The sequence below is a fragment of the Cydia fagiglandana genome, chromosome 24 (genome assembly GCF_963556715.1).
Source record: "Cydia fagiglandana chromosome 24, ilCydFagi1.1, whole genome shotgun sequence".
NCBI classification, from domain to species: Eukaryota; Metazoa; Arthropoda; class Insecta; order Lepidoptera; family Tortricidae; genus Cydia; species Cydia fagiglandana.
This window is the reverse complement of record NC_085955.1, coordinates 2,874,029-2,901,942: the sequence shown is the minus strand read 5'-3', so window position 1 is coordinate 2,901,942 and position 27,914 is coordinate 2,874,029. Positions and strand designations below refer to the sequence as shown.

Here is a 27,914-nt window from a genome sequence, read left to right as displayed (position 1 = left end):
ATTCCCACCAAACGGGCGGAGTCGACGCGCATTTCACACGAGCCGGTCGGCTGCTCGCGGACGCGGACGGCTCCGACGGACGCCATCGCTTCTGCTATACATAATGTATAGGCCTTAGAGAATATAACCAACGGAGTGGTCATTAACAGGCGTTCCCCTCTGTCGAAAAAAGGCCGCCAATGGTCAACCAGATGTCAAACACATGTGTGGACTGACGTTTATCTGACATGGCTATGTTGACCTTTACGTATACATTTGATGTGCCCCTCCCCCGCAAAAAACGGCAGACTATTTTGTACCGAAAATTATAGACATGGCGTCTCCATTGGTTATATCCTCTAAGGTATAGACACATTAAAAATGCGTTCCGACGCGGCCCGACTCCAGCCGGTCGATTGGAATAGCACATTATCGCTATAGCTTCCAAAGTACATTTTCAACCTTGTCACAATAACAATAAAATTGTAATTTTCACAAGTTCGAAAGCTTCAATTAAACTGTTAACCTTTGACAGTACTACCATATTCATGACACATTGAAGACACTTTTTTAGTAAAATAGTCGTATGGTGTCTAATTAGCTCATGGTGTTAACTGGTAGTACTTAAAGTGTATACATCCTTACTTGTCCTATCATGTAAACATTGTAAATAAACACTTCTCGAAGACATCATCTACATTCGTTCCAATTGTCGGTGGCTTTCAATGTAGAATGAGTGACGAAAACAGAATAGGACTAATTTAAGAACTTAACGAAAAACGAATGGGACGACCCAAGACGATACCTTAAAATGTTGTCGTATACTTAAAGAAACTCACAAAGTATTGAAATTAACTAAATAACTGAAAAATATAATTTCTAATAAGATTTTCATCAATAATCGCAGTAACGAATGAATCACCTCAAAAACATGACATTACGATGTCTAGATTGTCTATGAATCGTATTGTGGGAATGACACTTTGACGTCACGTTTGCTTACATGATAAGACACGTAAGGATAAATACACTACTACATACATTTATTATACTTGGTCAAGCAAATCTTGTCAGTAGCAAAATGCAGCAAATTTGAAAAATCGCGGGTTAGCAACTCTGTTTTCGAATAATTCCGAAATCGCGTGTCATCTGTGTTTTATCTGCGGAATGTGGCTCGTGAATGACAGCCATCTTGTTTGTTTACATTCTGAATCGTTGCTATTTCAAGAGAAATTTCTGCTGTCACCATTAAATACCAATATATTAAATAAGATTGCGCATGAACTTAAGCAAAGTCAAGGTGCCTACAATGTACAATCATGGTCGTTGAAATATTTGTAAAATTTGAGGTTATGACAATTACATGTTTTGGTTCGATGTACATTGCTGCTTTTCTTAGCGCAATACTGCTCTTTGACTGTCCTACTTCACTTTGCTGTACATTGCTACTGACATACTTTGCTTGACAGACTATATTTATTATATTATAACTAAGTTAGTACGCACAGTAGGTTAATAAACACTAGCACTGAATAGTCTTTTTCTTGTGTTTGGGTGACGGCTGGTTTAGAGATCAACCACTGCATCGCAGGATTGCCTGTTGACAAAAAATTATAGTTGATTATATCACTATTGTATACAATACTTTATCTACGAGTCAACAAAAATAATACTTTAAATAGATAGAATCAAGGTAAACAAATCAAAAGTATACAGCTAAGATACGCGAGCAACCGCGATACCTTCATACTCGTACCCTCCCCGGCCGCGCTCCCGCGCGTTGACTAACGACACCTTCTCGTAACTCATGAGGCCCTGGTACTTGCTCCGCGCTAAGTTCAATTTTTAGACAGTTGTTTTCTCGATTTTAGCCACCGTAGCCTATGGAGAACTAACCGCTAAGTGGTTTTCGTAGTTTGTGGTTGTTGCTATATTAAGGGTGTCACATGCGCGTTTTTGACTTATGAAGTTGTTTCTACTATACAACCTAAAATAAATGTTTTGTTTCGTCCTCTTGATCGCGGCGAGCTGTGATTGGTCAGTTTCATTATAGTTGACTAAACCGTATCGAAATGAATATTATAGTCGAGTTGGGAGTCCATACATTAAAAATACCTAATTGTAGTTTGGTATACGAAATTTTAATTCAAGAATTACAGTCGACCAGTAGAAATAAAAGTATTAGTTCACTAGTGTCGAATTTTAGTATGTTGCGTTCAACTTGACGTTTTTGTGTTTCGCTGTAGGGCTGTTATAGTGGAGTTCTGCGGTTTAACGGTCCGGCCACGGCTTTGCGCGACCGGCGACGGCGACTATAGGCGAGAACGAAAGGTCCGATCGCTGGGTGTCGCTCCAACCTATGGTTGCCTTGGCCGCTGTCGCCAGTCGCGAAGTCGTGGCCTCGCCGTAAGGTTCAGTGAGTGAGTTCAGGTACTCGTGTATACTCACAGCCGGCCCGCACGGTGGTGGCGCCTACAGGTCGGGCGCCGCCCCCGCGGCCAGGTCCACGGCCAGGACCGCCGCGGGGGCGGCGCGCCCTCAGCTGCGCCGGTGCCGCCCGCCTCGACGGCGACGCTCGCGTCGCACCTGTGGGAGGAACCGACTGTTAGACAAGGACAGAGGGGCTAAACCGGAGATTAACCGCTAGACATAGGGGTCGGTTGCACCAAACTGTTCGTATTGTTAAAGAGTTCGCAAATTTTTTATGTATTGATAGTTTCATAGTGGCGCGCCGGCTGACGTTGATCAGTCTGTCAAATGTGGTTGGTGCAACTGGCCCATAGACTAGGAATCCTCTAAACGGAGTTTAGGACAATTATTTCATGAAACCGATGCTGCCAAAAATACTGGGGTGCGGGGGACGAGGTGAGCGAGGTTCCCGTGCCGTGATTGGTCCGTTCAAAGACACGAGCGTCACACAAAGACACTTTGACTCGAGAATGGAGTAAAACTACTGTATATTTGTGGCAGAGCGGATAGCGCTACTATGCTCAGTCTGGAGGATGTCTTGTCTGTGCAGCTAGAGAATATGCCCGGCCAAGAGCGTTTTCACAATGTCCGATTCGATATCGGACGTAGAATCCTACATCCGCGTCGCCAGGCCGCGCGGGTGTGGTCACACACACTACAACAAGCATTATGCCTACATCTACGCAAGCGCCAGGTACTCGTAACTAAAGATCATTGTACGTCGCAAGATATATTACAGAGAACAAAAATGTTTACGACCCCAAAAATAATAAATAAATGATTCTAAAAAATTTTCACCCCCGAAAACCCTCACAAAGCACATTTCATCTAAATTCCCGAAATATATAATAGTATTTTATGCAACCGTTGTTTAAGGTGGATGTCTAGGGATGGGATGCCGATTATCAGCCAAAAGATGGCGTCACTGTGCACGAATTGTGGATTTTCACTATTTCTCCCAAAATACAAAGTTTCATAAGATGTGTTGATATGTGCGAAAACTATAAAAAATACTACATCCAAATCGAGACATGTTCAACTCAACATTGTCTCATTTCGTTATTACCGGAATCCAACTGCAAAATATTGCAATTTCTTGCATTCACGCACACTTACGTACTTAAAGTCACCTTAAAGTCAGTGTCAAATGTCAGCAGATTCGTAATGTTACAGTAAAGTAACCTAGAGGGCGCAGCGGATGAAATGTTTATTGTTGAAAAAAGATTGGAAATTAAATAATAAATTCTTGTTTGAGCAACGATTAAGAATTACAAGGCATTCAGAAGCAACTAATGTTTTCGACCATCAACTGTCATGTGCTCGTGGCACCCGTAGCCTCTATTTTGAAAAAAAATCAGATTGTAGCTAAGATACATGGTTCAAACCCCGACAATGCCAATTTTTTTTTATTTTATAATTTTAACATTCTCTTTTGAATTATTTTAAGCGTATGTTATTCTTCGAAACTAAACTTACGTGAGTAAAACATTTTCAGTAATTTGATTATTTTTTAATAATATTATGGGAAGATATATAAAAGTATTTTTATTTTCCGGTTTTCAAAGGATATAAATAATGATTAAAATAATTTAAAAAAAGTCATGCATGAGGCTAATTAGGATCGCAGAATAGGTACATAAGAAGTCAACTATCGACGAAGTATAGCTGGTCAAGCAGATCTTGTCAGTAGAAAAAGGCGGCAAATTTGAAAAATGTAGGCGCGAAGGGATATCGTTCATAGAATAGAATAGAATAGAATAGAATATCGTTTATTGCACCATGGTAAAAAACAAGTTGTTACAAAATAATAGTATCTCATGGACCCTAATAGGGTATGGCAAACATTTCCTTAATATAAGTAGGTACATATTAAGAAAAAATACTACAAACTAGCTTTATAAGTTTAGGAGATCAAAACTTATTTACTATAAACTAACTTATTTAACAAAACTGTCAGTGAGAAAATCGGTTACTGAATATTATGCTTTTTCAGCAAGGAACGATTTCAACTTCTTTGTATACGAAGTGTCACTTTCCACTGATTTTAAATAATTTGGGAGGTGATTATAATATTTTACTGTCGCATAATGAGGGCTTTTGCGGTATATTTCTAAGTTTGGCTGGGGTAATTCAAGTTTGTATTTTTGTCTTTTATTCTGTATCTCTTTGAACAAATGTATGTTTTTTCTTACATATATACATAACTCTAAGATGTAAAGGCATGGAAGAGTGAGTATGCCGTGTTTGATGAAATAAGGTTTGCAGCTATCCCAATTTCGGATTCCGACTAGCACACGAACGCATTTTTTTTGCATGACAAACAAGTCATGCACATCTGTGCTGTTTCCCCATGTTAAAATTCCATATCTGAACCATGAATTAGCGAAGGCATAGTAAGCGGCTAGTGCAGTACTGAAGTTAGTGGTTTTGCGAAGCGTAAAGAGTCCATACAAAAACTGTGATATCTTGGTTTTAGTGTTTAATATATGTGTTTTCCAGTTCATATGGTTATCGAGAGTAATACCTAAGAGTTTGAAATTATCTACTTCTTCAATTTCTGTGTTATTAAGCGATAATTTTAATTGTAATGGAGTTCTTTGGTAAGGATAAAATTGAATCAATTTGGTTTTGTTTGAATTTATTGCTAGATTATGGTCGCGCATCCACAGATTGATATGATTTAAGGTTTGTGTCAGTTTTAAATTAAAATTTTCATTATTTTTAAAATCAAAAAGGAGAGAGACGTCATCTGCAAAAAAATAGAACATTTGGATTTCGCGCCTTTTTTTACTGACAAGATTTGCTTGACCAGGTATAAAATAAAAGTTTCCAAAATTTTATTGAAATGATATACCTACATGAAATAATCAAATACAACACATTTACTTAAAATAACTTTTAAAATAAGGCATATAAAATTACCAAAAAGATGAAATAAAATAAATACAAAAAGAAATGAGTCTTTGTTCGTGGTTTGAACCCTGTCATGCTGTTCAACTTGTTAGACTTATACTCAATAGCTAAAAGCCACTAGACCATTTGACCATAGTAGACCCGGGCGAAAAATGCCTTCTTATTTAAGTAACCCATTACTGTCAAAAATATCAAGTTTGAATTGATTTGAAATATAATTTTTCATTGTCGACTTATTGACATCCAACGTTGCGAGCATGTTGTACTTTAAACCATTTGGCAACGTCGCACGCGGGGAAATCTTCTGAAAATGTATGTCCTTTTATATTTTGATATTTATGGATATATGAGGATTCTTCTACTTATGTTGCAAATTGATTAAATTATCGAGAGACAAGAACAAGAAATATGATTCGGTTAAATTGTGTTCTAATGTATGGGGAAGACAAACTAATTATAGCCAGCCTTTTATGAATGTAGTATGATACCTTAGGGTATGGTGCTTTACGCACACTAGCGTCCCTTCCCCTCCCCCTGACGCAACCCCCCCTTTTTGCATGAAATATGTCCCGGTTCACAGTTTTTTACATTTTTTGAGGAAAGTATATATTTTAGGAAAAAAGTGTCAATGAAAGAAATAATCCTTAATAAATTCTTAATAAAAAAGGTCTTATTCATTTTTTTATATGATGCACCTAATTCATGTATTAGCTTGTCAAAATTCGAAATAACATAGTTTTTACTTAGGATTCGAAACTCATTTATTATACACAGTGTAACACGAGGAACCCGAATAATTTTGACAGCGTATTCCTGATCATATTTAGATACAAAAATGTCCTATAAACTTTTTTGAAATGCGGCTAGTTTCAGAGTTAATACCAATTTAAAAAAAAAACAAGTTTCTATTGTTACATAGTTCAAAACGCCTTTTTGATGGCGATGTTGTTGTTTGGATTTAGTCTAAATATCCCTATTGATATGTCAAAAAGTGACAATTAAGTAACACGTTGCAAAAACTATGTTTTACGAAAAAAAAGTAAAAATCCATGTTAACTGACAAGTTTACCAATAACATTTACTTTTTATGTACATACATATATAATATATATATTCAAAAAATTAAAAAAAAGCGGCCAAGTGCGAGTCGGACTCGCGTTCCAAGGGTTCCGTATATTACACAATTTTTAACAATGTATTTTTTTATTTTTTATTTATTTATTTAGATATTTAATTCAGGGAAAAAGGCACATATTACAAATACCTTACAGACTAACATACATATGTATTTTATAAACTTAAAACTAAACATTATTTATGCGAAACGTGAGTGAAATCTTTAAAAAATCCGTAGGAGTCGGATCAAAAACTGTAATTAAGTCCGACTCACGCTTGACTGTACATTTCTAATAGGTTTTCCTGTCATCTATAGGTATAGACCTATTTTATGTATTTTTTCAAAATTTTAAACCTTGTAGTTTCGGAGATAAAGGGGGGGGGGGATAGTCATTTTTGCCTATTTTCTTGAATAACTTCTAAACTGTTTATTCAAAAATTATATATTTGAGATCCTTACAATAAGCTCTTTCATTTGATATGTAACATGATATAGTTTGAAAATTTTTATTTTTGAATTTTTTCATTTACCCCCCAAAAGTGGCCCCCATGTTTAAAATTCATTTGTTTACAAACTTACATATGTGTATCAGATTTCAACTTGATTGGTCCAGTAGTTCCGGAGAAAATCGGCTGTGACAGACGGACAGACAGACAGACGCACGAGTGATCCTATAAGGGTTCCGTTTTTTCCTTTTGAGGTACGGAACCCTAAAAACAATAAAAAAAATTGTTTTCGGCGAAATTGACCTAAACTCATACATACATTTTTTCCTTCTTTTGACCTCAGAAATAAAATCTTTCGCATTTCTTGAGGACACCTTGTATAATAAGTGTTATAAAATGAATATAACCTTTTTTACTAAGAATTTAATAAGGAACTATTTCTTTCATTGACACTTTTATCGTAAAATGTATACATGAGGTCAAAAAAGGAAAAGATGTAATATGTGTTTAGGTTAATTTCGCCAAAAAAAAAATTTTGTTTGGTTTTTTTTTTTAATTTTATGAATGAATTTGTACATAAAAATTAAATGCTATTGGTAAACTTGTCACTTAAAATGGTTTTTTTTCGTAAAACTTAGTTTTTTCAAAGTGTTACTTGTCACTTTTTGACATATCAATAAGGATATTTAGACTAAATCCCATAGTAGCAACATCGCCATCAAAAAGGCGTTTTGAACTATGTAACAAGAGAAACATGTTTTTTTTTTAATTGGTGTTAACTCTGAAACTAGGCGAATTTCAAAAAGTTTATAGGACATTTTTGTCTCTAAACGTGATCAGGAATACGCTGTTAAAATTATTCGGTTTCCTCATGTTACACCGTGTATAATAAATGAGTTTCGAACCCTAAGTAAAAACTATGTTATTTCGAATTTTGACAAGCTAATACATGAATTAGGTGCATCATATAAAAAAAATGAATATGACCTTTTTTATTAAGAATTTATTAAGGATTATTTCTTTCATTGACACTTTTTTCCTAAAATATATACTTTCCTCAAAAAATGTAAAAAACTGTGAACCGGGACATATTTCATGCAAAAAGGGGGGGTTGCGTCAGGGGGAGGGGAAGGGACGCTAGTGTGCGTAAAGCACCATACCCTAAGGTATCATTCTACATTCATAAAAGGCTTGTAATTAGTTTTTCAAAAAGCACAATTTGGCCGAATATATGAAAGAGGGTCATTGTTGTTGTAAAAGGTGTGCAAGAAATGATACGTTACTGCACTAGAGCAGTTTAGGTTCCAATTCCAAGTACGATTTTATTATTCTTTTTACAATAAGCAATTGAAATTTGGGTATAAATGGATTTGTTATACAATTTCCATTCTGATATTTGACTCCCCATTCCATAAATAACGATACTTTTGGCCAAATTGTTAATTGAAAATACCTACTCTCAAAAATACCTACTATAAAAATGTATTTAAAAAAACACATGCGTTTTACTTTCCTCGTATGCGAAATGAAAAGTAGAGTGTTTTAACTCGGGTGAAAAGCAGCATTTTTGGAAAAAAAACCAGGCAAGTGCGAGTCGGACTCGCGCACGAAGGGTTCCGTACCATAATGCAAAAAAAAAACAAAAAAAAAGCAAAAAAAAAACGGTCACCCATCCAAGTACTGACCACTCCCGACGTTGCTTAACTTTGGTCAAAAATCACGTTTGTTGTATGGGAGCCCCATTTAAATCTTTATTTTATTCTGTTTTTAGTATTTGTTGTTATAGCGGCAACAGAAATACATCATCTGTGAAAATTTCAACTGTCTAGCTATCACGGTTCGTGAGATACAGCCTGGTGACAGACAGACGGACAGACGGACGGACAGCGAAGCCTTAGTAATAGGGTCCCGTTTTACCCTTTGGGTACGGAACCCTAAAAATATCATCTACTAATGTTATTGTTATGCACAAGCAGAAGATATTATAGAATCTTGTTTATTTACAAGAAGATGACATTTTTCTCCACATAGGTACCTATATATTTTTGAGAAAAATATAGCCAGGTATTTTAGTTTAAAAATCATTGTTACAATAAATATAGGCTTTTCCAGAGAACATTTATATTTCTACCGAAACGAAAGCAGAATTCACAAGGGTTTTCGGTGGACGACTGTAAACGCGAATGATTGTTTGGACTGACCTTTCTATAAATATGTAAATGTATTTTATTGTGTAATAATCATAATAATTATTAAGTTATATTAAATCTGGGAATGAAATTATATCAGAAAGGAGATTCTTAAATGAGTAGGTATACTCGTAACATGCTTTGTGCATTAAATATACCTCCCTCTATTGAGTGAAAATAAAACAAAATACACAGGTAATCTGTGTTGCGGTTTTAAAGTGCCATCTGTTACAGCTTTGACAAATTAAAAATGATTGCTTGTCAAATGAAGTCGCCATGTTAGAATTACACCGATACTATAAGCATCACTCACACAAACAAGCAATGAGGCAAAATTTTACCAATATTCAAAGGCTTTTTTCTTAATAATTTTAATCAAAATCTAGTATTTTTTTACGTTCTGCGAAGACAGAAATATATATACTACCCAAACATTACATATACAAGTGAAGAAACCCTATATAATAGGAGCTAGGGTGCCAAGAAAGTTGTATGAAAATCGAGCAAGGAGAACCACCTTAAGAGAGGTAAAAAAAGGCGAGTAGCGTGAGTAACAATTTGAGGTGAAGCCGAAAATTGTTAATAAAGACGCCACGAGTATTTTTTGACTCAGTTACACAACGTTGCATACAATACTTTTTCTACGACCAAGCACTTACTTTGAAATAAAATTTAAAAGTTTAACAAATCTTTAGAATTCAAGAAGTAGCAAAAATGGAGGGTACGGGCTGGAAACGAATGAATGAATGAAATTATATAAAAAAATGTCTATGGTTCATTTGTCAGAGATGACATTTAAAATAAGGTTGGCAACACTGTATTTCATTCAATATTTTTTAAATGGTCATTACACGAAGTATCATAAAATCGCCAAAAAGATACTACGTGTATGCACAAATTCTTTTTTGGGGAATAGACTAAAGAGTTGACAACTATAAGGTAGGGTTTTAAAGGTGTATGCACGACCCTTTAAATGACAAATAAAAGTATGGGAGTAGAAAAATATATATACACAACAATTGCTCGTTCAAAGGTATAATGTTAGACTTACCGATCCCACCTCGCCCTCGGCCCAGCGCTCGTAGGCGCGCTCTCTCTTCAGCCACTCCTGGTACTTGTACCACCATTCCTCCCACTTCACGTAGTCGCTCAGCGTCAGTCCTGCCAGGAAATAAAACATTAGTCAATAGGGTATTATACTGTATTTAACCTTTTAACCGCCAGCAATTTTTGATCGAGCGTGCTCGTGTCGCCACCGACAGTAATTGTACCACGCAGAGTAAGGTTGGCATAGTTATGGGAGTTATAAATGTGCTGTAAAAACCAAATCAGATCTTTGTCTTATTTATCAGACTGTGGCGAAATGAGCTGGATATGTAATGTCTTATATATCAGACTCTGGCGGTTAAAGGGTTAAAATAGGTAAATGATTTAACATCATGCATGAAATAGGTAGGCACCAGATAATTATTACAAAAAACACAGATAGGAGTTATTTTTAAACACAAGTTCTATTTAACAAATCGGATAGAAATATAAAAAGTAGGTGAGTTGACCGTGACGTCACGATGTAATGTTTCATATAAATTCCATATAAGCAAACCATTTTGACAGTTTTAAAAAAGTAACTAATTTGACTAGTAGGAAAATACCCTCTAGTCCTCAATTCGGCCCTATACTTCGTTTTTTTTAGCATTAGAAATTAGGTAAACAATCTTGACGTGTCTTTTAATTGAAAACACATTTTTAAAATAAGTTATGGCAAATATGTAACAATTATGAATCTAATACGATCATTTATATTCGTCTGCTTTCATAAGTAATAGTTATTGATTTTTAGAAAGCGTTTTTCAATTAAAAGACTTGTCAAGATCGCTTACCTTCTTGCAAGTTCTTTCTAATGCTAAAAAAAACGAACTATAGGGCGGTAAAGTAGAACCATATCCCATCAAAAACATAAATGTAAAAAAGGAGAGCCAAGTTCAATACAAAAATTATGCTTGGCTGTGGGGTTCGCCGCAAAAAAAATGGAGATTTAAATGAGTGCCAAGTTCTATGCAAAATCCAAATATGTATTTATAGGAACAAAATAACATTATAAACAAGTATTAAACTCTATTTCTTTGCTTTATTGGATACCTATAACAATTGCTGTTATTTAAAAAAAATGCGAGATCTTAAAGCAGGTTAGATTTGACTTGGTTTGAAATTATGTGGTGCCGCGCGCCGCCAACGACACACCGTTGGCCGGTTGTTTAGCGCGTATTACAGGTTTTTTGTATGGGGACCCCCCCTATTTTTTAACTTTTTTTATTTTTAGATTTTTTCCGACGCTTACACACAATTACCGAGCTGGATTCCAAATTTCATCCTTCTAGGTCATCTGGAAGTAGGTTAGGTTTAGGTACTATATGTCAGTCACAATAAAAAAGAAATTTGTATGGGAACCCCCCCTATTTATTAACTTTTTTTTGTTTTTAGATTTTTTCCTACGCTTACACACAATAACCGAGCTGGATTCCAAATTTCATCCTTCTAGGTCATCTGGAAGTAGGTTAGGTTTAGGTACTTATATGTCAGTCACAATAAAAAATGGTTTTTTTGTATGGGGACCCCCCCTATTTTATAACTTTTTTTAATTTTTAGATTTTTTCCTACGCTTTCACACAATAACTGAGCTGGATTCCAAATTTCATCCTTCTAGGTCATCTGGAAGTAGGTTAGGTTTAGGTACTATAGGTATGTCAGTCAGTCTTAAAATTTACGACTTTTTGACCTTCATATCTTTATAACCGTTTGAGCTAGCTTCATGAAATTTGGGCTTCTAGATGTCCTTATGGATATAATTAAACACACGTAGTTTTATGTGTTTACGTTAAAGATGTTTTGAGTTATAGAAGGGTCAAAAGTGGCACCAAGTGGTTCGTGTAATATTACACTTGGCGCTGGCTAGCCAGTTCCTTTGCTTGAACTTGGCTTGACACGCTGCCGCGTGTCTAGATGTACTGTAAAATAATGTAAGAGAATAAGACGCATCATGCATGGTAATCATGGGCGGAGGCCTACCTCGCAGATACCCTCGTTTCTTGTAGTAGTCGTAGCGGACTCGCACGTCGTCCCAGGACGGCAGGCCTCCGGGGGCCGCCGCCAGGAGTTCCTCGGGGTAGCTGCCGACTGGGGCCGCTTCTAGGCCTCTGTAACAATTATAGAAGAATAAGAACTATTTACAACTAGTACGTTGATTTTGAATTCATAATAGCAAAGATCTATGAAGTGTAAGATAAATCGCTACATCTTATAAAGCAATGTCCCCCGCCGCGTCTGTCTGTTTGTTTGTTCGCGATAAACTCAAAAACTACTGAACAGATTTTCATGCGGTATTCATCTATCAATAGAGTGATTCTTGAGGAAGGTTTAGGTGTATAAATTATTTGTTAACCCTTGCGAAGCCGGGGCGGGTCGCTAGTAAAGTGTAAGAAAAAAAACGTGCCTCAAAAAACCAAGAAAAAATTATGCTCGAAAAGATGGCGCCATAACTTTGGCCTGTACTCGTGTAGATGGCGACACCGTTTGATATTTACATATCAGTGAAAGAACAAGGATCAAAGTTAAATGGCGTTCTAATAGTTTTAATCCTGTGGCAAAAGATGGCAGTAAATTTACTGCGACTACAAAATTTACTATGACAATATGTCTCTATACTAAATTCTCTTTGTTAATAGTAACGGTACACATGGCGGGATGCACCACGCCACAATGTTCAGGTGTTATAACACGACTCACGGGTAGGGCTCCGCCGCCGGCTCGGGCGCTCCGTCGGGCCGCTCTATGCGCACGTGCAGCGCGCTGTCGCGGCGCGTGATGCGCATGTTCTCAAGACGGGCGCTACGGTCGGCGGACCATTGCGCCATCTTGCCGAAACGCTCCGACAGGGTTAACCTATGGAATAAATAATAACATCAGACTAGGGTTAGACCGAACTAAGTTAGCAGCGATTTGGATAGCGCCAGACCAGCGGTCGGTAACCTTTTAGCAGCCAAGGGCCACATAGAAGTTAACGCGGGCCGCACTTTGTTAATATTTGTGACTTTATCAGACATTGTCGTTTATCAATATTACATACAAAATAGCCAGGGAGGTTCGCGGGCCGCCTGTTGCCGACCGCTGTTCTAGACTGTGCAAGTGTTATTTAGCAAAGCGATGGTGGCCGAGTGTATATGACGTCAGACTTTCCATCCGGAGGTCGCGGGTTCAAACTCCGGCTTGTACCAATGAGTTATTCGGAACTTATGCACGAAATATCATTTGATATTTAACCACTAGCTTTTCGGTGTACGAAAACATCGCGAGGAAACCTGCATACATCTGCGAAGAAATTTAAAGGTGTATGTGAAGTCCCCAATCCGCATTGAGCTAGCGTGGGGACTATAGCCCGGCAAAGTCACTTTGTTAGTTGAAAAAGGCGCGTAATTCAATTTTTTTAGGGAGGATTCTTCGCGCCTACATCGCTGTCGCTATCATTGAGGGCCGCGTCTCCTCTCTCTCTCGAACCCTCACGCCGTCTCCCTCGCACTCACCTCTGCGGTTGCTCCGAGCTGGCATCAGACTCGCTATCGCTGTCACTGTCGTTGAGAGCAGCGGCGATGGCCGCGGGCGACACGCCGCGTCTCCCCTCACCCTCGCACCCTCACGCCGTCTCCCTCGCTCTCACCTCTGCGGTTGCTCCGAGCTGGCATCAGACTCGCTATCGCTGTCACTGTCGTTGAGAGCAGCGGCGTTGGCCGCGGGCGACACGCCGCGTCTCCTCTCTCCCTCGCACCCTCACGCCGTCTCCCTCGCACTCACCTCTGCGGCTGCTCCGAGCTGGCATCAGACTCGCTATCGCTGTCACTGTCGTTGAGAGCAGCGGCGTTGGCCGCGGGCAACACGCCGCGTCTCCTCTCTCCCTCGCACCCTCACGCCGTCTCCCTCGCACTCACCTCTGCGGCTGCTCCGAGCTGGCATCAGACTCGCTATCGCTGTCACTGTCGTTGAGCGCAGCGGCGATGGCCGCGGGCGACACGCCGCGTCTCCGCTCTCCCTCGCACCCTCACGCCGTCTCCCTCGCACTCACCTCTGCGGTTGCTCCGAGCTGGCATCAGACTCGCTATCGCTGTCACTGTCGTTGAGAGCAGCGGCGATGGCCGCGGGCGACACGCCGCGTCTCCTCTCTCCCTCGCGCGGGTCGCGGGGCTCGCGCCGTCTCTCTCCCTCGCGCTTGATCTGCGTGGCGGGGATGGGGGCCGCGGGGGGGCGGTTGACGGCCATCTGAGACCGCTGCCATTCTAACACCTGGGAACAATCATAATTAGGTTTAAAACCGGCAAAGTGTGAGTCGCACTAGCCCGCCGAGGGTTCCGTACAAATTTAAGTTTTAATTTTATTTCTTACAAATTTATACTTTTCAGATTTTTCTCTGTACTTATAGTGCAAGACGATATTACTGTCATAGTTCTAGGTCTACGGGAAGTACGTACATTTTGATTCCCTTAAGAGTGTCGAAATGTAAGTTTTTTACGGCATAAACAGCCGTATCTTTTTTTTTAGGGTAACTTGGAAGTTTGTTATTTTCACAGCTTCAAAGAGTGAAGAGTAGACCTGAGTATATGGTTTTAATTTTAACTCGATACCTCCACTCGTTCAAAGGGTCTGGACAGATAGACGGACAATTTGTTTACTCCGAATTCAAGCAAAGTTACTATCCGGTATCCGGCCGGATACTAGATACACAAAACAGATAAGTACAGAAGTCAATCACATGTATGTACTTTACTTTTCATACCTACGGTCGGCGGTCGCTCTAGGGTTGCGATTGTTGCGAACTATGACTTATGCACAAAAAACTATCGTGGTAGTGGCACTCGTATCCATCGTATCGTATCTCGTATCTAGTTGTTTGATTTATTGTTGAGGATGAAACGGGAAGAATGGAAATATATATAAATTAATAATGACATTAATAACTCAAATAGCTATTTTCATTTTAATGTCATTGTTATATTACAGATTTGCCACAGAAAATATCTTGCGATGATTTCGAGTTTGGCGAAATGCACGATTATTATATTTTAAAGTGTAATAAATTCGCATTCTCATGTACAATGTAATAAATTCGCATACTCATTCTCTCTGAAACCACTGGTAGCTTAAAAAACGACAATTCACCGGTTAATGTTGAATTTAAACAACCGTCCACTGTACAGTTATAATAACTTTTTGTTTTGTTTCTCCATTATTGCACAAAAAAGTTCACAGACGCGTGTCTCAAGCGGATGGCACTCGCGCTCGCACTGGTCCCAACTGGTCCGAGATATCGTGTCCGTGAGCAGTGTCTATGTGTGCGTTGCTCGAGCGCGCTTTGTATGTAGATTGATTTCTGTACCTATCTCTTTTGTGCTAGATACCAGTGGCAGAGCGTCCATAGAACGACTCCCATCGGCTTGTCTGATATTCAGGCTCTTGGGCTATTTTCTTTAAACTATTTAGGGTTGTCAAAATTCAAGCCATTAACTTATCTGTGGTCGTGTACGCAAAGGGATGTCAAGTTGTGTCAACCCTAATAATTGCTCGGAGCAATGTTGAGTCGAGCGGAGCCGAGTTTGGCCGAAAGGCCCTTTAAACTTATGAAGAAAAAGAAGGGCAACTCAGCTACGAACAATCTAGACGCGTCGCCACTGCTATAGTTCGTTTTTTTTAGCATTAGAAAGAACTTGCAAGAAGGTAAGCGATCTTGACATGCCTTTTAATTGAAAAACGCTTTTTAAAAATCAGTAACTATCACTTATGAAAGCAGAAGAATATAAATGATCGTATTAGATTCATAATTGTTACATATTTGCCGTAACTTATTTTTAAAATGTGTTTTTCAATTAAAAGACACATCAAGATTGTTTACCTTATTTCTAATGCTAAAAAAAACGAACTAGTAACCGAATATCCGGTGCATATTACCTTCTCCTCGCGGGTGCGTTTGCTGGCCTCGCGGGCCTTGAGCAGCTCCCGCGTGGGCTGCACGGCGCGCGCCGACGAGGCCGGCGGACGCTTGGCAGGAGGCGCACCCGGCCTGAGTACAATAAGTACAGTTATTTTTATAAAAAATATATATATATTTTTATTATTAGCCAGTGTCCCAGATCCACTGCTGAGCAAAGGCTTCCCCTCGTTGTCTCTACTCGAACTCGCTTTCTGTACCTTTGAAGAGGCACCTGTCATCGAGACAATTTTCAAACCCCAAACACAATTAAGTTGCGTTGTTTTATCACAGAGTTCCTACAGCCGTCTGAATAATGAGAAGTGGGTCTAATTTAGATTACAGGATTTAACTCGAAAATACATACACATTAACATTACGAGTTAAATGAAAACTTGTAAAACACTCACGGTGGCTTAGCACCTTTAGGTCCGGGCGGCGGTCCGGCCGGTTTCTTGTTCTTGGCCAAGCACACCGAGCATGACACGTCCGAACAGCTGCTCACAGACGAACAGGAGCCAGAATGTTGAATAAACAGTAAACTCACGGTGGCTTAGCACCTTTAGGTCCGGGCGGCGGTCCGGCCGGTTTCTTGTTCTTGGCCGAGCACACTGAGCAGGACTCGTCCGAACAGCTGCTCACAGACGAACAGGAGCCAGAATGTTGAAAAAACAGTAAACTCACGGTGGCTTGGCCCCTTTAGGTCCGGGCGGCGGTCCGGTCGGTTTCTTGTTCTTGGCCGAGCACACCGAGCAGGACTCATCCGAACAGCTGCTCCCGGATGATCCGGAGCCAGACGACTGTTAAATAAAATATAATGTTTAGTATATGTGCCAGGGTGGTTTTAGTTAAGTTTCCGAGTTCCCTCTCTGGAACTTAAAAACGTATGTATAATTAAAAAAATGATGGAAAGTTTACAAAATTAGGTCAGTGTGGTTTCTCTGTTAATGAGGTCTTGGGGATTGTATGGTTGAATTTGAAGATAATTAAATCATTTGCTATGCTTGCTATACTTAAAAGCGGTTACAATACAACGGACCTGTCCTGACCTGTCCGCCCTCGGAATACCCAACTGGCGTGAAGTGGCGCAGAATAGGGCAGAATGGCGCTCTCTTGTGTGGCGCTCTCAGAGGCCAAGATCCTCTTTGGGTCACTGAGCCAGTGATGTATGTATGTATATATATACAATACAATGGAATGTATCGTTATTATTTTTGCTTGTATGTAAATTCAATATTGACGTGTAAAAGTCCCTATTGCCCTTGCGGCCTATTTGCTGAATAAATGTCGATTTTTGATATTTGAAGCCCACCTTTCTAGGGTCCGGCGGCGACGGCGGCCTCGCAGCCGGCGGCGGCGCGGGTCTCGGCCGCGCGCGCCGCACGTCCGCCGCGTCGCGTCTGTCGCGCGCGTCACGTGTGTCACGTGCGTCACGTGCGTCACGGGTGTCGCGTGCGTCACGGGTGTCGCGAGCGTCACGCGGGCGGGGCGGCGGGGAGCGCGGGCGCGGCGAGCGGCGGCGACCGCCGAGCGGGAGCGGGCTGCGTCTGAAATGTTCATTTAGTTTTATGTATTTTCAGTTTTTACGTATTTTTTTCTACTCCCGTACTTTTATTTTTGTCATTTAAAGGGTCGTACACACACCTTTAAAACCCTACCTTATAGTTGTCAAGACAAGTCTTTAGTCAATTCCCCAAAAAAAAATTTGTGCATACACGCAGTATCTTTTTGGGGATTTTACGATACTTCGTGTAATGACCACTTAAAAAATATTGAATGAAATACAGTGTTGCCAACCTTATTTTAAATGTCATCTCTGACAAATAAGTGAACCATAGACATGTTTTTTTTTAAATTTCATTCAATCATTCAGGCAGGAAAGGCCCGTACCCTCCATTTTTGCTACTTCTTGAATTAAAAATATTTGTTAAATTTTCAATTTTATTTCAAAGTAAGTGCTTGATCGTAGAAAAAGTATTGTATGCAACGTTGTTTAACTGAGTCATCAATACTCGTGGCGTCTTTATTAACAATTTTCGGCTTCGCCTCAAATTGTTACTCATGCCACTCGCCTTTTTTGACCCCTCTTAAACAACGGTTGCATAAAATACTATTAGGCTAGTGTAGAGCTTTCTCGCACCCGAAGCCCCAGGGCGGGGCCAGGTACGCTTATAACATGTTTCAAACCTGGGTGATCGCCTCGGGCTCCGGCGCGGCGAGCGCGCGTGTTCGGCGCGGCGCGGCGGCGGCGAGCGCGAGCGCCGCAGCGGGCTGCGCGAGCGCCGGGACAGCGGCGGCGGCGACCTGCGCAATAATAACGTGAGGCGTCACAAATCTTTGTACCCGTCTACCACAGCGAGGGAAACGGGCTCCGTACGGAGTCTGTTTAACCAGGCGGTCCAGGCGTGGCTCACTCCGCGATTTCGTCGCGTCGCTACAAGTACATGCAGCCCACACCAATTTTGGTGTCTAGCTATCAGTGGCGGCGCGTCAAACATATTCATAGGCAAGCCGGGGCTAATTTGGCTTACATGTTTCCTTTACAACTCCGCTCAAACGTCCAAAAACAGGCAAGCCGGTGGGAATCGGCTTTTATGGACGCGTCGCCACTGCTAGCTATAGTAGCTGTCACGCACCGCTACGGAACGGACGCCTTCTCGCGCTTACGTCACCTGGCGGTCACATCTGTCGTAATGAACGCGTTTTGTTAGAGAGAGAATTTTCTGTACCTATTACTATTATTTATTGTGGTTTAACTCGCAATGGCGAACTATATAGTTGTATATGTACAACAATTCTGCATCTGTCTATTATTTTATGACCTTAGACGATAATTACATATTTTCTAAATGACTAATTCTTAAACACGCATGTGTTGAGATCACAATACATGTTTCTTGATTTCTTATGGTTGACACAACTTGACGTCCCTTTGCGTGCACGACCACAGATAAGATAATGAAAAATTTTGACAACCCTAAATAGCCGAGAGGGATAGTGCCATATATTAGAAATGGACAGCATAATTCGACCCTGAACCGCTGTCAAACTTCGGTATATTTCGCTTGTAAACGGTAGTACTATTATTTATTCTGTGTCAGTACCTGGAGCGCCTGGCGGGGGAACGGGAGCGGCGCGGGGAGGGCGACCGCGAGCCGTCCAAGTACAACTGCTTGTAGCCAGTGTGGCGCCATCTGCAGAATATTCCGCGCAACTTAGCCCTCAGTCTAGGTAAAGCTAAACCTCTCTATCACTCTTGCATATTCGAGCGATAAAGAGGCGGATAGCTAAATTTCGATTTTCACGGTAGGCCCTTTGTTAACAAACCGCCTTTGATGCATCAATGTCATATTTTAGGGTCCATATTGGGTCGCATAATAATTGATTGTCCTAATGTAATGTTACGCATAAAACTCATTTCGCATAATTGTTATTGTGCTGGAAATATTAACATTTCTAAAAAAATTATAACACAAACCTAACCTACCCTATTCTACACAACCTATGCAAAATATTTTCGATAATACTTTCTGTTTCAGCTGGAGAAAAAATATGCGAAAAGATATTTATGCGTAACATTACATTATGACAATCAATTATTATGCGATGAGATAGGATCTCCATATTTTATTATCTGTGAAAAATTCTCAACAGTTCAAGGCAAAGTTTGTATAAGTTGCTCTATTTAAGTGCCAGTGCCCTCTGACGGCCGAACATTGCAGTAATACCCCCTATGTATGACCCTATGGAACCCATAGTTTCCCCTCACAGATTTAACCTTTTGACCGCCGAAGACGTCGACTAACGCGCGCTACAGCCCAATATCAACTTTCGTTCTTTATCAAGGGTCACGATGTCGGACATAGACTAGGAATCCTCTAGGCCGAGTTTAGAGCAATTATTTCATGCAACCGATGATGCCAAAAATGCGGGGGTGCGCGGGACGAGGTGAATGAAGTCCCGTGCCGTGATTGGTCCGTTCAAAGACACGGACGTCACACAAAGACACTTTCGACTCGAACATGGAGTAAAATTGCCGTATGCGTGGCAGAGGGGGTAGCGCGACTATGCTCAGTCTGGAGGATGTTTTGCCTGTGATGTCGGGTCGCGCACGATAGGCGCGGCGTTGAAAGATTAATTTATAAATCAATGTGTTCGCTACACATCACACCGTATTTTTACTCTCCCTATATATTAGACTGACAGGACAGCTTAAATATAATAATAACGCTTTGTAAATGTCCGGGCTTATAAACCCGAGAGTTTGTAACGGAGATACAAATAATAATTATGTTCTATATCGTACTAAGGTCATAAAATAATGTCTCGAGCTATACTTCGTTTTTTTTTAGCATTAGAAATAAGGTAAACACTTTAAATTAAAAAACACATTTTAAAAATAAGTTACGGCAAATATGTAACAATTATGAATCTAATACGATCTTTTATATTCTTCTGCTTTCATAAGTAATAGTTTTTGATTTTTTAAAAGCGTTTTTCAATTAAAAGACATGTCAAGATCGCTTACCTTCTTGCAAGTTCTTTCTAATGCAAAAAAGAACGAACTATAATGTAAATAATGTGTGATGTTAGTTTCCTAAGCTATAAGTTATCTTTGTGTTATTTTATCATAAAGCATTTAAGCTAGTTTTAAGGATTATATCTATGGGTCATTAGTCTCCTGAAATAAAGTTTTGCATTCTTTTTTTTGTCTGACTCTTATACTTACAAATGTATTTAAAAACCAAAGGGATTAATATAAGAAATTACTTAATTAAAAACATTCATACGGAAGTCAATGTCTGATTATGTTTTGAACTTAAAATATGTAATTAAATTAATAACCGAATTTGATGGCAAAAGTAAAAATACGATGCAATGTGAAAAAAGCAAAGCACAATAAAACAAGACAGTAAGGGGTCCACAGATTACCAGTTCGCGGACGATATCAGCCTGTCAGTTATAGTTCGTAGCTTTGTGATAGAGCCCGGCAGCTAATCCTATTGTCTATTGTTAAGTAATACCGCACGTGCTACTTACCTGCAAAAAAGGGTCATAATTATTCTATTTGGCACCGGAGCGCGGGCTAGTCCAACGCTCAATAAACCAGTGTAGGTGCGCTCTCCGATAACGCGCCTTTGTTACGCATTTCGATGACACATTTTAGACTGGTTCTGTAGTGTTCGACTCGCCGGCACTCAGTAACCGAAGTATGTATTTTTTATGCAGGTGGTTGTGGCACGTGGCACGAGCGGGCTCTATTAGAAACCTACGCACTATAATCGCATAAGGTGGCAGTTCCGAACAACTGGCGAACTGGTAATCAGTGGGCCCCTTAAAGCCGCGGACTGGACGCCAGGCGAGGGGACTGGGGCAGCGAGCGTCCAAAACAGTTTCATTCAAGTCTATACATTTTGATCGTGCCGCTTGGAATCCGCAGAGATATGTTCTCAAAGTACTTTTAGGTAAACCAAGGCGGTATAAAACTATTGATGTGTACCGCGATTCAGATGTATTAACAGTGAGACAGCTCTTCATCCTAAATTGTATTCTTAAAATCCACAAAACTCTTAAGGTAGATAGTAGTTTATTAAAAAAGCGTAATCAAAATGTAGTAATCAAACAAAGTAGAATCAGTAGGACTGCATTTGCTAGAAGACAATTTTATGTTCTATCTATTAATCTGTATAATAAAGTAAATAGGCAGACAAATATCTACACAAAAAATTTAGGAGATTGTAAAAGAATCATTACTAACTGGCTTAAAGGCAAAACATACGAGGAAACAGAATTACTCATGTCTTAACCCTATTACCTGTACAGTTTGTTTAGTTGTAAGTTAGTTAATAATTAACTAATCGACAATAACATTATTGACATCGGCCCCCTTTTATTAGTTTTATTAGTTGAAGTAAAGCATGATATATTATAACTTAGTACCTAATTATAAGTCGGAACCTTGTATGGAAGAGCGAATTCCTCCTAATACAAGTTATTAACTTAAATGGAGGATTCGACACACCTGTATACCCTGTGCATGTTAAATAATTAAAAAATTTTGAATTTTTGAATTTTGAATCGGTCGGCGCGATGCCAGCACAAGCGAGATGCATGGAAAGTAAGTTACGCTCACTAGCGAATATGTCAGTGTCAAACTCTTGGTAAGGCTCAGAGTGTCAAACTTAAAATGACGTGATATACAAGTCTCGCGAAATTGCCATAACAATGAAATTAGTTAATGATTTTCCTAATGCAAATCGCTGGCTCAATATTACAAAGTTCTGTTACATTTTTAGGATAGTTGAAAATCGATTTAATGTAACAATGTTTAAATTTCAGTTTGATAATAATGAAATATATAACCCTAGACCCTATAGCGACCCCTTTTTCAGCACCCAGCATATTGACTACATTGTGAGTAAAAAAAAAATTGAGTTATTTCTTGTTATCATTAGCGAATTTTTAATCATAATTTGCCGCCCCTAATATCTTGCCGCCCTAGGCCCGGGCCTACTTGGCCATAGGGCAAATCCGCCACTGTATAAAACCCTGTAATATTGGGCCAGCGAAATATTAATGGACACGGTACCTGTTAGGGTCCTTTTCTTCAACCTGTAGAAGCTTCCGGTCCCAGCTGCCAGGTGACGCCTGGCGCGCTCTCTTCATCACGTTGTCTATCTCCTTGCGGCGTCCGGCCGGATTCGATGGATCTGGATAAAATATTTTAATGAGAAATAATCGTAATTTAATGTTTTATGCAGAAACATCTGCAAAAGATACAATGCTTAGAAATAAAGGAAACATGAAGAAATTCGTCTCAGCCAATTACAACCTTTACACGCCAGACTCAAGATTTCAAATCTAATAAAATAGGTAGGTAAATCGAGATCGAGGGCCCCGCTACTTTTATTATATTGTTGAACCAGCGTGCCAATAGCCGTATTTTATTCGTTTTTTCATCTGGACCTTTCTTATCTTGGCGCTTATGAACGCCAAATAAAGCTACGCCGGCTCTAACCCTACACCTCTGAACCGAGACGATTTAAATACCTTCTAAATTGGAGGTATGTCCCGGGTATGTCCTTAAACCACATCCAAGACCACCGGTGGACAGGCAGCAGCGTCCCTCAAATTCGGTGTACTCGACTGCGATCGCCAACCCGCCTGCCAAGCGTGGTGATTATGGCATTCACCCCCCTTAAGGGGGAGGCCTATGTTCAGCAGTGGACGTCTTATGGCTGAGATGATGATGATGATCTCAATATTGGACAGGCAAGAAACTCAGTGGGACACATCTTTTCGTAAAACGTAAAAACACGTAACGCAAGGTCTACAGATCACAGAGCCACTAGTTTATTTGGGGATGAACACAAGATTTGAGCACAAGATTACATGGCTAACTGACATTGCGCTATAATTCTTTTTCACGCTTCAATAATAATTGGCATTCCAATGTAACTCGAGACGACACAATTTAATACAATTAATATTATTATGATTCATTGCGATTTTCCACATGATTGAACTCAGACAAAGGATGTAACTAGTATACAGTGTTGAAAAATCGAGTGCCACATGGATGGCAACTACCTTAAATATTGTAAATAGCACATTTTGTGTAAAGGATACTTTCCTTTGTATTTAAAAACAATAAATTCTGCATTTAAGGATTTATGAAAAATCGCTTGCCTCAGTCGGGACTCGAACCGGTGAAATGTGACAAAAAATAACGTGCCGTATTTTATGATGAAGATTGAAAGGTTTACTGATAAGGTTCATTTTTCTCTAAATAACAAATACAATCAGAATAAGGGCAGGCCATGAAAACTAACAATTAATTTTTAAATTAGATTTTTTGTCACATTTGACCGGTTCGAGTCCCAACTGAGGCAAGCAATTTTTCATAAATCCTTAAATGCAGAATTTATTGTTTTTAAAAACAAAGGAAAGTCTCATTTACACAAAATGTGCTATTTACAATATTTAAGGTAGTTGCCATCCATGTGGCACTCGATTTTTCCACCCTGTATAAGGCCAGGGGCCCATTTCTCGAACGGTATTAGACTAATATTATTAGTCTACGAACTGTCAAATCGTATTGGTTACCATGGCAACGCACTAATAATATTAGACTAATACCGTTCGAGAAATGGGCCCCTGCAGTTTACTAATAATTTAATAAAGCGTTCATTATTTACCCGACTATAGTGGTGTTACTTTCTACCCTTCCGCATCTTATTTCAAAGCTCACCGGTTATCCTGGAGTGCTGCGGGTTCCGATCCATGTGAAGCCGGTTCTTGGAGGCGGCCTCCGCGGCGCGGGACACCGACCCGTTGCGCCTGGAGCTCGACATCCTGACACACGGACAAATTGTGTTAAAATATTAATTATGTGATTGGTAGTCAACGGGAATTCAGTGTTAGACACGGTGTAACATGAGTAAACCGAATAATTTTAACAGCGTCATACCTAATCATATTTAGAGACAAAAATGTCCTATAAACTTTTTTGAAATTCGCCTAGTTTCAGTGATATTATTTATATTATAACAAGTTTTTATTGTTACATAGTGTTAAAGGCCTTTTTGATGGTGATGTTGCTGCTATGGGACGTAGTCTAAATATCCTTATTGATAGATGTCAAAAAGTGACAAGTAACACTTTGCAAAAAGTAGGTTCTACGAAAAAAATATGTAAAAATCAATTTTTAGCGACAAGTTTACCAATAACATTTATTTTTTATGTACAAATACATTCAAAAAATTGAAAAAAACAAAACAAAAAGAAACTTTTTTTTGGCAAAATTGACCTAAATTCATATTACATTTTTTACTTCTTTTGACCTCAGAAATGCGTGGTTAAAATTATTCGGTTTCCTCATGTTACACCGTGTATATTCATCAAGTCTTCTTCCTCGCGTTATCCCGGCATTTCGCCACGGCTCATGAGAGCCTGGGGTCCGCTTGACAACTAATCCCATGATTTGACGTAGGCACTAGTTTTTACAAAAGCGACTGCCATCTGACCTTCCAACCCAGAGGGTAAACTAGGCCTTATTGGGATTAGTCCGGTTTCCTCACGATGTTTTCCTTCACTGAAAAGCGACTGGCAAATATCAAATGATATTTCGTACATAAGTTCCGAAAAACTCATTGGTACGAGCCGGGGTTTGAACCCGCGACCTCCAGATTGCAAGTCGCACGCTCTCACCGCTAGGCACCATCAAGTGTTACATATAAATAAACTTATTAGTTAGATATTGGTGTGTTGTGTTTCTATAAGACAATGACATCACAATTGCTGAGAAAAGTACAATAATTGGGGTTGGAAACTGTCAAATGTTCACCAAAAACTACTGAACGAATTTTCATGCAGTTTTCACCTATCAATAGCCTGTGCGAAGCCGTGGTGGGTCGCTAGTTCTTAATAATCCCAGACAACACAAACAGGTCTAAATGTCATCAGTTGTAAAAATAGGTAATACAATTGCATCAAAACTACTAACAAGCAAGTTTTTGTGAAAATTGCATACTAATGTTCAAAATATTGCAGAATAAGTATTCTCATTTAATTATGATTATGTGAACTTATTTTTACTAGATTGTTCTTTTTAAGTTTGTACTAATGGTAGAATAATAATTTACTTTAAATTATAGTTATCCCAAAATGAGTTATATGGTGCATTAAAGTGGAAATTCTTGCATGAATATTAATAAAATAAGCTCTGTGATGTTTGTATAAAAAGAGAGGGTCTAAATAAAGGATTAAATTTATGTTTTTATGTAAATAATACAATATCTAAAGTTGAAAATGTGTAGGAATGTGTTAGTTATAAGAAAACAGGATTATGCTGTCACACAAACAGATCTAGAGGCCAAGGACAAAGCAATGATGATACAATATTATACCAAACAACACTTTCCAACAATAATCAATGTTTTTATCAGATGATCCAGATAAAATATTACACCTGAGGCATTTAGCCGACTTTCTATTAACATTTAAGCGTACAACATTTACTTAAGATGCCCTAATTACAAGAAAATCTAAATATACTTTCACAAGATGGCCGCCCAGTTATTGATCTGTCTTCTAAATGATTCAAGAGCTTACCTTGAGGATTCCGACCGAGGGTCGGAAGGAGCGAGGGCTCCAAACGCGCGCGACGCGAAGGGCGAAGCCCTGCCACGCGGCGGTCGCACGGCAGCCGGCGGCGCTGCAAGACAACCGACATACTTATCAAGCGGCGCGCGATGTTACGAACGCGAATGCCTCGCGAAAAAAGGCAACTACGCGGACCGATAAAGCCCACGTGAGGCAAACATGCAGCCTCCGGGCGCTCGCGACGAGGCCTCACGGTATAGGCCGTACGCGATGCAGGATCACCTCCAGATTCCTTGGTATGCTTCCTTTCCTTGATTTCCTTGTAGCCAAGCTGCTGAACATCAAACATAATAAATCCACCTTAATTAATCACAATACAAAGTTACGAACCAGTAGTAATAAAACACCAAAACTTTTCACTGAAGTTCAATGATATTCCTCGCTGCAAGTCGCAAAATATGTATTACGCGACAGCGACACACCTTTCTCCATCAGAGACGGCCATTTTGTTTTTGCGATGCGAAATGCCGATTTCATTGACCTTTCTCTCGATACGTTTTGTTATCATCAGAATATAAAATTTATTTATTTTGTTTGCGTAAATTTGTTCTAATACTTCTGTTATAAATTCATACAAGTATATTTAATTAAGTATTTATATTGTAAGGTTTACGAATTTATTTTAATGTGTTATTAAAATTATTTCTGGACTGCAAAATAATACAAGATTTGAGTAGTAATGATTTTATTCACAGCAATAACAAAACGTAGTATGTCAGTGTTGCTAGCCCGGAATTTAAAAAAGTGCCTGTTTTAAAATCTTTTGTGTTAAAATTCTAAAGTGTACAAATAAGAATTTGCTAAAATTAAAGTTTTGGGTATTTTGGGGATGCAAAAAGTTACAAATTTAGCATCTAACATTCTAAGTTGGTATCCCTGTGGGTAATAGTTGCCAGCACATAATATTAAATTATTTCAATACAAGTTTAAAAATAATAATCTTAAAATCGATGCTGGGCTAGTTTCATCTCTACATTTTTAATTTCAACATAGGGATAGATGAAATACAATCAAAATCTAAATTTTTTTATAGGTATAGTTTTCGATCCAGTCTGACAATGACAACTCCGTCGGAAAAAAGCAGAAAGTAGTAACAACTTTGCTTCGTGGACATATTTTTCGGTTAGTTAGTAGCTAAAATAAAGTGAATTGGTACCTATTAATAAAAAAAACACTCAGTAAATTGATGCCTTGGTTTAAACCAGTATTAAACTTCTGGTGCAAATAAAAAATAGTAGCTACTTACCTTAAGAAGATATTATTTTGCTGTTATCAGGGGAAAGACGTGAAAGAACAGCCGGCCTAGCCAAGGTTACAATCGCTATCGCTTCGACAACGAAAAGCTTTATGTCTCTCTATCACTCTTCCGTATTAGTGCGACAGTGACAGTTGCGTTTCGATCGCTACGGAGCGTGAGCGATTGGCATCTTGGCTACGCGGCCTGACCTACTCATAACACCAAGACAACCAGCAACGCTACAGCTACAACTTACCAGGTAGGTGTCGATTTGAATGATATATTTTATTAATATTCACAACATACCGCATCAATCTACAAGATTTGGGGTCATCCATTAATTACGTCACACGTTTAGGGGGAGGGTGGGAGTCAAGAAATTGTGACATAT

At 39.3% G+C, this 27,914-nt stretch overlaps 1 protein-coding gene across 1 annotated transcript; it reads right to left on the bottom strand.

Annotated features, from left to right (window-relative positions):
* Positions 1-119: 119 nt before the first annotated feature.
* Positions 120-26,750, bottom strand: LOC134676313 (serine/arginine repetitive matrix protein 1). The gene is made up of 15 exons (XM_063534689.1): positions 26,617-26,750; positions 26,236-26,338; positions 24,374-24,477; positions 22,712-22,832; positions 19,227-19,316; positions 18,310-18,426; positions 17,435-17,669; positions 16,807-16,922; positions 16,104-16,215; positions 14,227-14,444; positions 12,897-13,052; positions 12,180-12,307; positions 10,165-10,274; positions 2,428-2,565; positions 120-1,576 (listed from the first exon to the last, which is right to left on the bottom strand). The coding sequence occupies exons 3-14, from the start codon at positions 24,474-24,476 to the stop codon at positions 2,518-2,520; spliced, it is 1,554 nt and encodes a 517-aa protein (XP_063390759.1). The 5' UTR covers position 24,477; positions 26,236-26,338; positions 26,617-26,750; the 3' UTR covers positions 120-1,576; positions 2,428-2,517.
* Between the last annotated feature and the right edge of the window lie 1,164 nt (positions 26,751-27,914).